Raw genomic sequence first — 14,838 nt, 5'->3', positions numbered from 1 at the left:
CAAGAACCGGATCGTGCCGGCACCCTGACCCTGGACTTTGGGCTCCAGAGCTAAAGAAATAAATGCTTGCTGGTCAAACACCAGCCCCGTTCCACCCGGGTCTATGGTATTTTGTTTTAGCAGTCTGAGCTGACCAAGACAACAAGAAGGGTCAGGGCTGAAAACTCAGATTGGGGTCATCGGGCGCATGTAGGGAGGAGGCATAGATGGAGAAGGAGACAGACTCTGGTCCCCTCCAGTATTTAGAAGTGAGGCGGACAAAGAGACGGAGAAGTGGTGGTGGCAGGAGGGAAACCAGGAGGGTGTGCTGTCCTGGAAGCCAGGGGAAGAGGGGATTCAAGAAAGGAGCAGCGTGGCCTGCTGGGTCAGAGCAGCTCAAGATGAGAAAGAGGAGGTGCTAGACGTGGCCAAGGTAGCTGCTGGGTTTGGAGGAGGAAGGCCTTTACTGTCCCTGATAAAGTGTGGACAACCACGGAAACTCTGGGCAAGTTTTGCAGACATGGTAGAATAGGGAAGTGGGACGGTAAGCAGAGGGGAGTGGGAGTACTATAAAAGATCTAAGATCTGTGAAAAGACAGAAAAAATAACCAAGAGCCACCCTGTGCCCGCATCCCTACTAAGGAGATAGAACCATCCTATGCAGTCGACGGCCTCAGTGTACCCTTCAAGAGAGAATCCTCAGCAGCACTGGAGGCACCCATGGATCTGAATTCAGTTTTTGCTATTATTTCGTGTTCCCCTAGCGCTTATATAAGAGTCAGTCCCTCGGCAATATATTGTTTTGCATAGTAGTAAACGTTATCTAATGGGATCATATTGCAGATTTTCTTTACAGACTGTAGTTGTGAGCGCCTTTCAGTTTGATTCAAAAAATGATCTCTAGGCACGTACCCGCGCAAGGCTTAATATGGGACTCCGAAGAGCTTGAAAGTGACCGCTGCCCTGGGGGGGGGGGGTCCCCTGCCTCCCAAGGGACTCTGCAGCTGCGTCCCCAACAGAGTCCCCAGCAGGGAAGAGCCCCCTGGCGGGGGTGGGCAAGGAGTTGGGACGGACCGCCCTCAGGCCCTGCCGCCCAGGCTCCGTGTCTGATGGGGGAGGCAGGTGTGCCCCGCAAGGCTCCCCCCGCAGCGTACCCCTTTCAGCCCAACCCCGGCCCGGCTGGCGCGGCCCCCCTCGGAGCGCCCCGGGGCGGGGCCGGCGCAGCTGACCAGTGAGCGAGCGGGGGAGCGCGGCCGCTCCGCCCCGCGGTGTCCGTCCCCCGCCCCCACACGGAAGGCTGGGGCGGTGCCTGGACTCCATACCCTCCCGCCAGCCTCGCGCCACCATGGCTGCTCCCGCCTCGCTGCGCGACTGCCAGGTACGTGGAGTCAGAAGCCGGCCGGCCCACGGCCCCGGGATGGCCTGGCGCCCGCGGTGGCACAAGAACCGACCTGCGCGGGACCCGAGGTCAGCCGGGGAACCGGCCGTGAGGTCCTGGCGTGCGTCCTGGGTGCAGGGAGGGACCAGAGCACCCTCCCGTGGGACCCCGGCCGCGTTTCTAGGCCCCGCGGAGACCCCGGGACCTAAAAAGCATTAGCCCTGGCATGGCACAGCGGGGACGTCTGCTTGCTTGGGACCCTCCAGGTCCCAAGACCGAACCCCTTTTGCAGAGGAGGAAGTTGGAGTTCAGGGGACTTGCCCCCCAGGCATGCAATAGGCAATCGGTGCTGGGGGAGTAGAGGACATTTCCTCTCCCAGGGGAGTCACAGGCCGTGGTAGGACACCAAAGGCAGCCCTAAGGGTTAACAGGTCTGAGTCGTCTGATGAAGCTGAGGGAGGAGAGGAGTTGTTTTGGTGGTTGGCAGATAGCCTTGCCAGCTAGATGGAAAGACCACCCTGCTCACCACGCGCGCTAACGCTATACCCCTTTTCTGCCCTCCCAGACCTCTGTCAAGCCTTCTCAGGGGCTTCCCGGTACCGTATGTTTGCTCCCCTGGCAGACACTTCACAGTTGCCCCATACATCCTCTGGAGCCCCATGTGGGGCCAGCCAAGGGCCTGACAGAGGATGTTGCTGGGAGGCACACAGCTACTTAGAGACCCCTGGGATTTACATCAGGCTCTCCCACCCAGGGCTCAGCCTCATGTGCTCTGCACCGCTCTATGAAATCTGAGAGTCCATGCCCTCAAGGCTGGGGCTTATGGAAACCCAAACCGGGTGATAATCTCCTGCATTTGGAGATCTTCCGGGCTTGGGGGTTGGGGTTTATCTTTACGTTTGGAGGGTTACATGGATGTTCTTTCTCGCTGTGTGTAGGCCTGGAAGGATGCAGGGCTCCCACTCTCAACCACAAGCAACGAGGCCTGCAAGCTGTTTGATGTTACCCTGACCCAGGTGCGCCTACCGAGCAGTGTGGTGGTCTCTGATCTGAAGGCCCGTGGTGCAGTGTTTAAAATTCTTGAAGGCTTTTAGGTAATAGATCTTTCATGTTTAATGTTCCGGCCTATCCAGCAGCTACATTTATTTATGCCACAAAATAAACGGTACTTACGCAAGCGTGCAGCTCTGCTCTGAACTCCCGTCTAACACGGCTGGCTTCCATTTCTAGCCAGACGCATGTATCATCTGACGTACTCTCCACGCAACGTTGCTGAGTGATGACCACGAGCAGGCACATACTAGAAGCTTCTAAAGCTCTACACCTTTATCGGCACTCCGGCTTTATAAGCAGTGAAGCCCACCGGCCCCGTGGCTACCAAATCTCCCGGTCGACTTGGGTACAGTAGGGCATCCTGGGGACACAAACATGCTTCGTCATGCTTTGAAACCCCACAGCCAAGAGCTTGGAAAGTGGTGGATGCTGTTTTCAATTTCACGGTGAATTTAGCAACCGCTTACAGTGGGATTTATGTTCTCTGGGCCCTGGGGTTGGAAGCATTTTTGCCAACCCATGGCACAGCTGAGAGGCGCCCCCAGTGGCCGGCCGACAGCCATGGGATGTTGATGAGGATGCTGACCCTCCTCCCTAGGCATCCCCCTGTGGCCTGCTGAGGGTTTGATATGGGCCCCCTCCACTGCGGGCCTGGGGCCCTGTCCTGGAGCTAATCTTTGAAGATATTGCTCTCACCTTGGCTGTTCCAAGACCCTCCACCATGTTACCAGCAATTTCTAACACAAATGAAGGAGCCTATACTTTTAGAACTGGGAGGGTCTCAGAGGTGGAGTCCAACAAATCTGTTTGACAGGTGGGGAAACTGAGGCCCAGGGAGCTGAGCTGGCTCATGCACTCAGGTAGAGCAGGAGCAGGATGTACCTGGTCTGTGTATGCCGATGGAAAACCCCAGAGCTGGTCTTTATCATGAGCAATGAGAACATTGCCTGCTAACTCTATCCACACAGCATAAGGACCAAAAAGCCTTCTAGAAACCTAAGTAGAAGAAACAGCCAGTGAAATTCTGTTAGCTTGCCAAAGGACTCTACTGTGTGCATGTGAGCTCTGTTTGTGCTCTTCCTGCACGTTTTGGCCTTGGTAGAGCCCTTGATTTTTACACAGCCCAGTTCCTCAACGTAGCATGGTCCACCCCCACCCCCGCACGGCCTGTCCCATGGATCAGCATCTCTGTGCTGCTCTGTGTTAGAGCGTAGGACCTCTGAATCTCTGCACCGCCTCCCCTGTGTCTTAGTAAAACACACTCTGCTAGTTCTGTGTAGATGTAGGTTAGACATCTGATAAGACACATTTTAAAATCCAGTGCATTATTATGGTTTTAGGATTTTTTTAAAAATGAGCATTTTTATTTATTTTTATTTTGTTTATTTTCCTATTGCCTAACGCGGGGCCCGAACTCATGACCCTGAGATCAACACCTGAGCTGAGATCAAGAGTCAGATGCTTCACCGACTGAGCTACCCAGGTGTCCCCCAAAATAAGCATTTTTGAAAAAAGGATTAGAAACAGATCTACCAAATTGTCAAAAATGGCAATGGGGTGAGATTAAGTTTGATCATTGGGCTTTCATGTCTCTTCCTAACTTTTTGTCAAAAATGTTTAGTAAAGGGCGCCTGGGTGGCTCAGTTGGTTAAGCGACTGCCTTCGGCTCAGGTCATGATCCCGGAGTCCTGGGATCGAGTCCCACATCGGGTTCCCGGCTCAGCGGGGAGCCTGCTTCTCCCTCTGACCCTATCCCCTCTCATGCTGTTTCTCTCCCTCTCTCTCTCTAATAAATAAATAAATAAAATCTTAAAAAAATGTTTAGTAAAGTTCTTTTTTGGAAGGAATGAATAAAAAGTAGGAAGGTTCCCACTGTGGTGCCTGATTTCAAGGCCCGTCTTACGGCTAAAGAAGCCGATGTTCTGGGAAGGTCAACTGTCAGAAAGAAGCTTCCTTTAGATGTTTATTTTCTGAAAATGGTGACCTGATCAGCTCTAGAAAACGTGCCTTCAGGGGCGCCTGGGTGGCTCAGTCATTGAGCGTCTGCCTTCGGCTGAGGCCATGATCCTGGGGTCCTGGGATTGAGCCCCGAATCGGGCTCCCTGCTCAGCGGGAGGCCTGCTTCTCCCTCTCCCATGCCCCGTGCTTGTGTTCCCTCTCTCGCTGTGTCTCTCTCTATCAAATAAATAAATAAAATCTTAAAAAAGAAAAAAGAAAACGTGCCTTCAGTTATGAGTGTTCAGTCTTCACACGAGACCAACCTAGGTGTGGTCCTTCGGAGTCCAGACTGAAATACTGAATTCTCTAGAGAGGAAATCCAGATTGAGACATATGCCTTCCTCAGCACAAACTAAGGGCTCCCTGGGGACAACTTTGTTTTGCTTTTTCTATTTCAGTATGTAAAATGGACCAACGACAAAAGTCTTGGTGGCATTGAGGGCTGCCTGTCAAAGCTCAAAGCTGCAGATCCAACCTTCGGTGAGTGATGCTGTCCCTGAGTTGAGCCCCATCTTGTGTGTCCAGCACCTTTCTGGTTCCCTGACTTCGAGACTCAGCTAGTACGGGAAGGGCAGACTGGTGGCAGCGATTGGGCTGGCCTTTGCGCGGAGGGAGGGCGGGAAGGCAACAGCCGCTATTGGGCTTGGAGTAACAGCTGCTTTCATAGAGATGCTGGGTTCCACAGAAGGCATCTTCCTAATTTTTTCCCTCATTGTTTGTCAATTCTGCATGGAAGACACTGATCTCATTTCTCAGAGGAGGAGAGGGAATGAGAAATGCATCCAAAATCACCCAGCTGGTAGTTGGGTGGCTGGGATCACATAAGGCTTTCTGTATCCTGGATCTGCCTCTGGAACCCAAGAGGTGGCTACCACAGCCTGTCAGGACACTGGTGAGGCCTTAGCCACGGAGGCCTAGTGACAGGCCGGCGTCACAGAGAAGCCACGGAGGCATAGGGAGGTCAGCCCAGTGCATTCTGGAACCTGCTGAGGACAGGGTGCACAGAATGGGGGAAGAAGGAAGCTGAGCCCAGTCTATAGGGGACCAGGAGCCGGGAGTGGGCTCAGGCGTGCTGAGCAGACCTCAGGCCCCAGGATAGAAGCAGGGGCCACATGGGTGGTCCCAAAACTACACTACAGCTGGGTCCTCGGTCTCAGGCCTGGGCCAGTGACAGAGTTCTAAATGCCAGCAGACACCTTACCTCTGTCAGGCTGGGGGCTAGGAAGCTCAAGTAGGGCCTGGGGGTTCCGCAGACCTGCCAGCAAGGTTGCTACAAGGGCCCCAGGCATACCCTCCCATCCCCCCCACCCCACCCACAAGCTGTCCGTGCAGGAGAGTGGCTCAGACCCACCGTGCTCCAGAGACCAGCCCCCTGCACTGGTTCATCTGCTGAGCACTTCCCTGGAGTCTCTGTGTGGGTGGTAGTGAGTGTCGGCTGATGAGGGAAATTAGGGGTGGAGGGCCCTAAACAGTTCACCCAGTAGGGGCGGGGGAGAACATGCTCCAGACACTGGCACTCACCACAGCGTCCTTGTTAGAAAAACATTGGCGGAGGTGCAGAATTCTTTGGGGATTGCTGCTCCTTCACGTGCGTGGTGAGGGTCCCAGCTGAGCCCTGGACTGTCTTGGGGGCCCGGCGCACAGCGCACCAGCCACCTGGCTTGGCCCTCCTCGGGGGGGGCATTTATTTCACACTCTGGCCCGGCTGGCCGGGTTGGCTGGGCTGGCGAGGCTGGCCAGGCTGGGCGGGGCTGTCTGAATCACCAGTTGCTCTCCAACCTTTCACCAGCGCTGGGTCACGCCATCTCCAATGGCCTCGTGCTGATCGGCACTGGGAGCTCTGTGAGGCTGGACGGGGAGCTGGACTTGGCCGTGAAGACTATGGTGGAGGTTTCCCAAACACAGCCCCTGACACAGCGGGAGCGGCTGCACGTGTCTGCAGTGGAGACCTTTGCCAAGGGGTGAGGGCCTCCCCGGCCAGGGCTGGCACCCTGAGAGCGCGCGGGGCAATGCCACGGACTGCCCAACACCCTTGGGAAGGGGGACTTGGGGTGCTTCTCGCCCTGCCTCCCAGGGCCGTTTCCCTGCCTGCTGCTTTGTCTCCACCTGGCTGCAGAAATGGGGAGACAGTCGGCTAGGATTTCCAATCTAGCATTCAAAGCAACTTACTTTATTTCTTTAACTGAATCAGTTATTATGTTTGTTACAGAAATAATAGGACCACGTTACAGAAATACATAAAAGAAGAGAGAAGAAAGCACTCACCCTATGCTCGTTGCCCTAACACACCCTCGTGAGCATCTGCTCATAGCCTTCCAGGTTGTCTCCTGCCTCCATTGTCCCCACAGCTGTCCCCCCCCGTGTGTGTCGTGGTCCTGGAGCCCCTCTCTGGGACAGCCCCTACATCTGCTCAGGCAGGGGAGATGCCCTGCACGGCTAGGTGACCTGAGCGGATGGTGCAGTAACCAAGTTGTGCCTGGTCCTTCCTGCTGGGTCGGTGCCCGGGGTCAGCCCGGGGTGGGCTTCTCCCACTACAGACTTCACGTAGCTGGCTCACCAGCTCAGGGAAATTGCCTTTGGCAACTTGTTAAGCCAGTTTTTTGGTTTGTTTGAATTCCAGAGTAAAGCATCTCACTGGTTTTTCAATTTTCTGAGCCACAACCTAACATAGAAACTTGTGTGTGTGGGTGTGTATAAAATAAGTTCTCTCTCCTTCTCTCTCCCCCCTCTCTCTCTGTCTCTCTCTCCCTCCCTCCCTCTCCCCTCCCCTCTTTATATATTATATATATTTCTATTGAACCAGTTCAGACTCTGGCAAGAAGCGAGATTTTGGCACATCTCATGTGGATGAACTACATGTTCAGTGGCTGAGAAATCTCTCTTTGGCTTTCAGGAACTTTTCCAGAGCCTGTGAACTATGGGAACAGATTCTCTGCGACCACCCAACAGACATGTTAGCCCTAAAATTTTCCCACGATGCCTATTTTTACCTGGGCTACCAGGAACAGATGCGAGATTCTGTGGCTCGAATTTACCCCTTCTGGACACCCAGCATCCCCCTGAGCAGGTATGTGCCAGTTGGAAATCACATTGTTTCTTTTTTCTTCTCTCTCCTGTGCCCTGAAAACATGGCACCTGTCCTGGCCCTGCCCAGAAATACTGAGTCTGCTGTGGCTATTCTTCTAGTGCTTGCAAGTGAAAAGAGGTCTCTGTTTGCTTTTCATCCCATCCCATCTTGTGAGTGAGACAGTACCATGTGTATCGGTCAGCCCAGGGTAGTTTTTGCTGTGGTAACAAACATCCTCTAGATCTGATTCTTCAAAGGCTCATTTCTTACACATACTACACACCTGTTAAGGAAGGGCTGAGGGCTCTGCACCCTTCTTATTGTCTCCGTCCCACATCAGGGACCCAGAGGATCTAGCAGGTCACTGAGGAAGAGAAGAGAGCACCCCTGGGGGACTCACAGTGGCAGGACTCAGAGAGGAAGGGATGTGCTCTACCACTCCCAAGCCATTGGTTGGATCTGGTCCCCCACCCACGGGAGGCCAGGAAGTGCATCTCTGCTCTGTGCTCGGGAAGAGAGGGAGGCCTGGAGTACTGAGCGGCCCTAGTGACCTCCACACAGAATGGCCTCCATCATGTCTAATCACAGGATGGGGGCACCTGGGTGGCTCAGTCGGTGAAGCATCCGCCTTTGGCTCAGGCAGGTCATGGTCCCAGGGTCCTGGGATGGAGCCTTGCATCGGGCTCCCTGCTCAGCAGGGAGCCTGCTTCTCCTTCTACCCCTCCCCACTGCTCGTGACCTCTCTCTCAAGTAAATAAATAAAATCTTTAAAAAAAAAAATCACAGGATGGTTGTGAAGGTCAGACGGACTCATGGTTTGGAGAGCTGTGTTAGTCAGGGTTCTTTGTAGAAACAGAACCAAGAGAGTATGAATATCTATGGCTGTATCATTTACAGATATATATGGGGGGAGATTATTGATTTTAAGGAATTGGCTCATGAAGTTACAGGGATTGGCAAGGAAGTCTGAAATCCACAGGCCGGGCCAGCAGTCTGGGGAGTCAGGTAGTGTTTCTGTGTTGCAATCTGGAGGCAGAATTCCTTCTTCTGGGGACCTCACTCCTTTCTCTTATGTCTTCAACGGATTGGATGAGGCCCACCCATATTACGGAGGGTAATGTACTTTACTCAGAGTCTATAGATTTAAATGTTAATCGCACCTGAAAAATACCTTCATGAAAGCATCTAGATAGTGTCTGGCCGAACACCTGGGTACCATAGCCCAGCCACGTTGGTAAGATTATATCATCGCAAGAGCCTAAGAGTACTGGGTAAACCCTGAGCGTTCCATATATGCGTAAAGTTGAAGGTGAGATGACCTCAATAAATATTTAAAAGAAACATTTAAATATTCAAGAGAAATATTTGAATATTTAAGAGAAATATTTGAAAGAAAAGTCTGGAAGCCAGTGTGTTAGGACGTGGCTTCTATGAATAATGAGAGCTAGACTTTGTATGCATGGTAGTAAAGATAACATCTGAGTCACAAATAGGAACTCCATGCTTTATCATGTTTTCCCATAATCCCACAAAACCACAGGAAAGAATGCCTCTTTCAGCCCGGTACTCCATGCCAGCGATTACAGCTGAGAAGTCGTAGTGTGCATTTATTCAGTGAAGTGTCTTCAGGCTCATCCAGGGCTGTGCCCGGGCCAAGAGGAGCTGGACAGACGGGGTCCCGGCCTCTAGGAGCTGGGGTCTGGGGAGGAACTGTCCACTGAGTGCAGGTCAGGCCGGGCTGGGGGTGGGCACAGAGCTGCCACGTAGAGAAGCCCCCACCAGCCTGCACTCCCCGGTGCTTCCCAGGGAGGTGTCCTGGGCTGTGCTCCTAGGTGGGTGCCCCCAGCCGGACAGGAAAGAGAGGGCCCCGGCATCCTCAGGGGAGGCAGTGTGTTGATGGGGGTAGGGTGCGAATCGCAGAGGGGCCCGCTCTAGAGACAGGGTTTGGGGGTCGGACGATTGTGCCGACGATGAAGGTCACAATGCTCCTCACCAGCCTGAGCATCCAGCTGCTAGGAAGCATAGTGCTTGGGGTGGTGCCCGGCACGGACATTCATACTTTCAGAGTTCTGGAGGCCACAAGGCAGAAATGAAGGCATCAGCAGGGCTGTGCTCCCCCTGAGGGCTCTAAGGGAGAACCCTCCCTCGCCTCTCCTTAGCTTCTTGGCGGTAACTGGCAGTCCTTGGCGCTCCTTGGCCTGGAGCTGCACCACCCTAGCGTCTGCCTGTGTTCATGTGGCTCCATCATGTGTGTGTGTGTGTGTGTGTGTGTGTGTGTGTGTGTGTCCAAGCCCACCTCCCCTTTCTCTTGTAAGGACACCGGTCATTGGATTGCAGGCCCGCCCTCACCCCGTAGGACTTCATCTGGACTGCATCATCTGCAAACACCCTAATTCCAAATTAGGGCGTATGTGCAAGCATCATTTGGGGGGACACAGTTTGTCTGTACCGAGGGTTGAACAGCCCACTTTTCCTGAAGACTTGTTTCCTCTGTTTTCAGCTACGTGAAAGGCATCTATTCTTTTGGATTGATGGAAACCAACTTCTACGATAAGGCAGAGAAGCTGGCCAAAGAGGTGAGAGGGCCCTTGCCCGGGGGCTGACCCCTAGGGAGGGGCGTCGGGTGGGGCCAGAGCACACGGCCCCCCATTGCTCTCCCTGTCCACAGACACACCGGGAGGACTCACATTAGCAGCGAAAGCAGCCTCCCCTCCCGCAATCTGCAGGGCTCCCTCCGCAAACTGCCTCTGCAGGCTGGGAAGGTGAATGAGACCCAGGGAGGCTATGTTCACCTCTCCCTCCGGGCCGCACGGGAGGCAGCTCCAGGCTCCCCCAGCTCTGTCTGTCTCAGTCCAGAGCTTCAGGGAGCTGCCCCATGATTGCAAACAAAGGCTGCTTCCGGGAGTGCCCCGACCTGGGGGCTGGGCTCCTGCCAGCCAGCCCTTCCCTGGACCTCTGCCTCCTTCCAGAGGGAGGGAACCCCAGTGAAAGGTGCCGCCGAGCAGTGTGGTTTTGCTAAGTGCTTCCTGGCAGCCCAGGGCTGTCCGGCCATGCTCGCCTGGTGGGCTGGCTGGTACCCAGGCGCATGGTGGGCACCCCTCACCAGGGGCCCAGGACCAAGCAGCAGGCCACGGCGGTGGACTTGGGCATGCGGTGTCCTCATAGGAGTGGAAACTGAGGCCGGGGGAGGGGCTGTCACGCACTCCTGTGCCTGGCTGGGTGCCGACACTTGATATACACCCACTCTGATCTGCTCATTCCCTCTACCACGAGCACTAATCTCCTCGTTGTCCCGATGAGGTGGTCACGGCTCAGAGAGAGGCCAAGGCCGGAGCCTGTTCAAGTCCATGCAGCTCAGGGAGGGCAGAGCTGGTGCTCGGCCGGGCCACCTGACCGGACCACCGTCCTTTAGGCTGCCTGGACCAGACCCGGCTTCCCAGCATCCCAGCCAGTGTTCCTCCCCCGAGACGCTGCCCTAGTTGGCCTCCAGTACCCCTCCCCAGGAGGCAGCCAGCACCCTCTGGGGGCCCAAGGGCCATGAGGTTTCTGAAATCTGTTCTGGTTATAGAGATGGAGCCCAGACTTGAGTGCAGGGTGATGGTTCCATGCTTCATGGCTTCTGGGCTCCATGGCCTGGGTGAGCAGGCCACACTGTCCAGGGGCTCAGCCACAGGAAGGTGCCCCGGAGACCATGGCAGCTGGACCCCTTTGCTGGATGGTGTCCTTCTGGGCACCCAAGGGCTGGCAGGATGGTTCGAGAAGCTGGAGGGCGGACAAAAGGTGCAGGCTTACGCGCCACTGGGAACAGGAAGTAGTGCATGGGGAGCCCCTCTCTGCGCCCTCCATGCCCGTTCTCCTGCTGCACCCCCTCCTGCAGGCGCCACGCTCTGACCCTGACGCCAGGGTTTTGAGGCCAGGACACCAGAGGTGATTACTGAGCAGGGCCCCACAGTGCCAGTGACCGCCAGGTCTCCAGGAGGGCGAGGGTGCGCTGCACCCGGCCCCGCTGGAGTCTGGAGAGGCCTAGCGGTGGTGATGGGTGCGCGGGAGGGGTGGGCCTAGCATCTGCAAGCCAAACCCTAGGGGCAGGAAGAGCAAAGGGCCGCGGGCAGGGGTCAGCCCCGCCTCCGCTCTCAGGAAGCGTGGAGCCACTGGATAGGCTGAGGCTTAGGGCGGAGGTGGGCGGGGCAGGCCCGGGGGCAAAGGCTGGGGGGACCCGCTGGGCGGTCGTGCCGGGCCTCATGACTCTGACTCCCAGGAGACAGGAGCAAGCTGGTCCGGAGCCCCTCATAGAGCGTGGGCCCTTCGTCTTGGTAGCTGCACCTGCTCCCTGCCCTGAGCTGCACCCCTCGCCTCCACCCTGCACCAGACCAGCACAGTTAGTGGATCCCTTCTCGGGATGCCCCGTTTCTCACAGCGTCCCCATGTTGCTTGGGCAGGCTTGTGCAAGCCGGGGGGGGGGGTTGGGGGGGTCGTGAGCTGGTGGGCTCCTGTGGATTGTCCGCTGGGCCGCTTTGAGCCTCAGCCTGCTGGTCTGTGCCTGGCACTTGAGAGGTGCCCAGGACACATGAGCTGAACACAGGAGGAGAAGAAGAAAACTACAGTGGGGTAGGAATCCCACCTTGTGTCCCGCCTGCCTTGCGGGTCACTGCCAAGCTCACTGCTCATGTGAGGGCCTGTTCTTATGAATAGTAAGAACATCAGAATGAGCCCAGAAGGCCATTCACGGGCGTGTGGTCATCCGTGAGGGGCTGCCAGGAGCCCGCGGAGCCCGGGGTGGTCGGCTCAGCATTCAGACACTCCAAGTCCACCTCACCTCCACAGCGGCCCGGGAGGAGGGCGGCGTTACTTCTCACCAGGGGGGAAACAGGCCCAGAGAGGCTGGTTGGCATGCTGCAGGTGACTCAGTCGTGTGCAGGAGCCCGCAGGGCCCTGAGGATGAGTCCTGGCCTTGGAAAGACCCAGCTGTGGTCTTGAGCCAGTCAGCCAGCCTCCCTGAGCTCAGTCTCTCACCTTTGAAATGGGCAGCGATATCCTCACTGGGAGCAGCGTGTAGATGGTCAGCGGAGCTGGACTTGGGGATCATTATCCCAGTGTCCATACTTACATTAGCCGCACACTCGCCCATCCAACGCAGGCCCCTCGTCCCTGTGTCACTTGGAGATGCCTCGCCACCAGGCGGCCTGACTAATCCACATTATCTCCAATCGTCTTCCACTCCCTCCCCGTGTAGGCTTTATCTATTAACCCCACGGACGCCTGGTCAGTGCACACCATTGCCCACATTCATGAGATGAAAGCAGAAATCAAGGATGGATTGGAGTTCATGCAGCACTCAGAAACCCACTGGAAGGTACGATTTTTGTCCACGGGTCATCTGCCTAGAAAATCCCGTGCATCCCCCTTGAGTTAAGCCGAGGCTTTTAGACAGCAGTTCCGGGGTGCAGCTTAGCTCAGGGAAAATTCTGCTCAGAGGAGTTTCTGTCAAGCCACGGAGTCCCCTGGGAGCCACATGGCTCCCCCAAACCTGCCAGTGTTTTGCAGGTGATTCTAGAATAGGTTTTGGGCTGGGGCATTTGGTGTAAAGGAACGGAACAGAAAATTACCAGGGGCACAAGAGCCTGGCCCCAGTGAGAACCTGGAGGGCCCTGAGCTGCCAACTGGCTCAGCTGACTCCTGGGGAACAGCAGCACCAGGGAGCCCTCTTTCCTCTGTGTGCATTGCTTGCCCCCAGGCTTATCTCTGGCACCCAGCCTGGCCACCCGTCCAGGTGTGGTCTGCTGCCCTGCCCTTCTCTGTGCCATGGTGGGCTTCCCAAGGTCCTGCTGGCCAAGGTGGTGAGTCTCTGCCTGGCACCGAGCAGCAGATGCTCAGTGCTCGAGGGAACCATGAAGAGACCAGGAATCCGGCAGGGAGCAGGTGGGGAATGGTACAGCCCCTGCATCCTTCTGAGCTGCCCCCTGGCCTCCGACATCCCAGTGGGAAGTGGGAGTGGAATGAGGTAGAGCAGATGAACAGGTGTGAGACAGCATTTGAGAACTGTGATCCCGTGAGGTCCCAGATCTTTCTGAGGATCCACAAACACTGGGGATGGGAGAGGCACTGGGGCAGCCTGAGCCAGAGCTCGGGGTGGAGCCCTGCCCTCAGGCTCCCCCAGGCAGAACAGGGCTAGCTCTTGTGAGAACACTGAGTCTGGGGTTTGGGGCACAACCGTGTGGCCGCCCTCCTGGCAGAGAGCCGGGGGCTTGCCCAGGCAGACCGGAGGGAGGCCAAGGAAGGCCTGGCCAGGGCCTTCCAGTGTGTTCCATTCACATCCCTCACTCAGATGCTGTGATTTTACTGGGTGTTGGAGGCCTGGCTGGACCCTGGGGCAAGAAAGCGATTCCTCTGAGCCTCGTTTCTTCATCGGTACACCTGCTGTTGTAATAACTGTGAAGTCCTTGGCCCCAAATGAGTTCCCATTGGTGTTGGTTCCAGACATGTGCAAAATGAGGCAGCCCAGGCTGGCCAGCTCATCTCCCAAAGGGCACTAACCCCCTGATGTTTGCATCTGTCCCCTGCCATCTGTCCCCTGACAGGACAGCCCTAGAGTAGACAGTGTGACCTGGGGCTCCCTTTCCTCCTGCTCCTGCCCCAGACTGGAGTTCAGTCAAGATCCCACCCTACGGACCCCATGAGAGTCCAGTCCAGACTTCTCTGTCCTCAAAAGGCCTGGTCAAGTGGAGTGAGCAGCTTCCCAGCAGCCCATGAACCACACCATGATAGGGGCACTCTCAGGGATGTGGAAACTCCAAGGAGGCATTCAATCCCATTGGACTTGAGGGGGCTTGGTCAGGGAAGGCTTCCTGGAGGAGGCAACCCCTGAGCTGATTATCGAAGGATGGTAAGGGTTTCCCAGGTGAATGGTGGGGAGGTGGAGGGTATCCCAGATTGAGCAAAGACACTGAGGCCTGCTGGGGCCTGTGAGGAAGAGGGGCGTCCTTAAACACAGGTGCAAGGTGGATGTGGGTCAGCGAGGAGGTATTGTCAGTTCCTTTTTCCAAGAAATGGAAGGTAGTGCCCAGGCAGAGGAGGGAGCGTTTGTAGTAACCTCACAGAAGGAAGGGCTAGCATTCACGACCGGGCCTGAAGAGTGCCAGTAGTAACTGTCCAGATGTCAACCCCGCCCCCCTTATCTGTGGGCTTCCCCAGTAGCTGTGGGGAGTCCAGCCCTGGGCTCATCGATCCTCACGGCTTTCTTGGGATTTGCACCCCCAGTGGGCCTCTGCATCCGTTTGTGGGATGGATTTATCACCCGTTTTCTCTACTCCATGCATAAGGAGGGCTTGAGGCTTGAGGAGGGGGTGGCCTCGATGTCGGCCCT

The 14,838-nt window shown here is 56.0% G+C and overlaps 1 protein-coding gene across 5 annotated transcripts in view; it reads left to right on the top strand.

The window, feature by feature from the left end:
* Positions 1-1,240: 1,240 nt before the first annotated feature.
* The window catches only part of LOC123843138 (tetratricopeptide repeat protein 38), a 46,698-nt gene continuing 33,100 nt past the window's right edge, over positions 1,241-14,838 (top strand). The window contains exons 1-7 of one of the 5 annotated variants that reach the window (XM_064590483.1): positions 1,241-1,357; positions 2,296-2,373; positions 4,807-4,888; positions 6,198-6,369; positions 7,302-7,475; positions 9,976-10,051; positions 12,709-12,828. In XM_064590483.1, coding sequence (XP_064446553.1) covers positions 1,325-1,357; positions 2,296-2,373; positions 4,807-4,888; positions 6,198-6,369; positions 7,302-7,475; positions 9,976-10,051; positions 12,709-12,828 — 735 coding nt within the window. In that variant the 5' untranslated portion in view covers positions 1,241-1,324. Of the gene's footprint in view, positions 1,358-2,295; positions 2,452-4,806; positions 4,889-6,197; positions 6,370-7,301; positions 7,476-9,975; positions 10,052-12,708; positions 12,829-14,838 lie in introns of those variants that run through there. The other 4 variants (XM_045872325.3, XM_064590485.1, XM_064590484.1 and 1 more) reach the window with 4 other exon arrangements.

Source organism: Mirounga angustirostris, unplaced genomic scaffold (genome assembly GCF_029215605.1).
Source record: "Mirounga angustirostris isolate CCGP_5_RB_7025 unplaced genomic scaffold, mMirAng1.0.hap1 SCAF_5, whole genome shotgun sequence".
Lineage (NCBI taxonomy): Eukaryota > Metazoa > Chordata > Mammalia > Carnivora > Phocidae > Mirounga > Mirounga angustirostris.
Note: the sequence above shows the minus strand (reverse complement) of the source record. Positions and strands in the feature narration are given on the sequence as shown.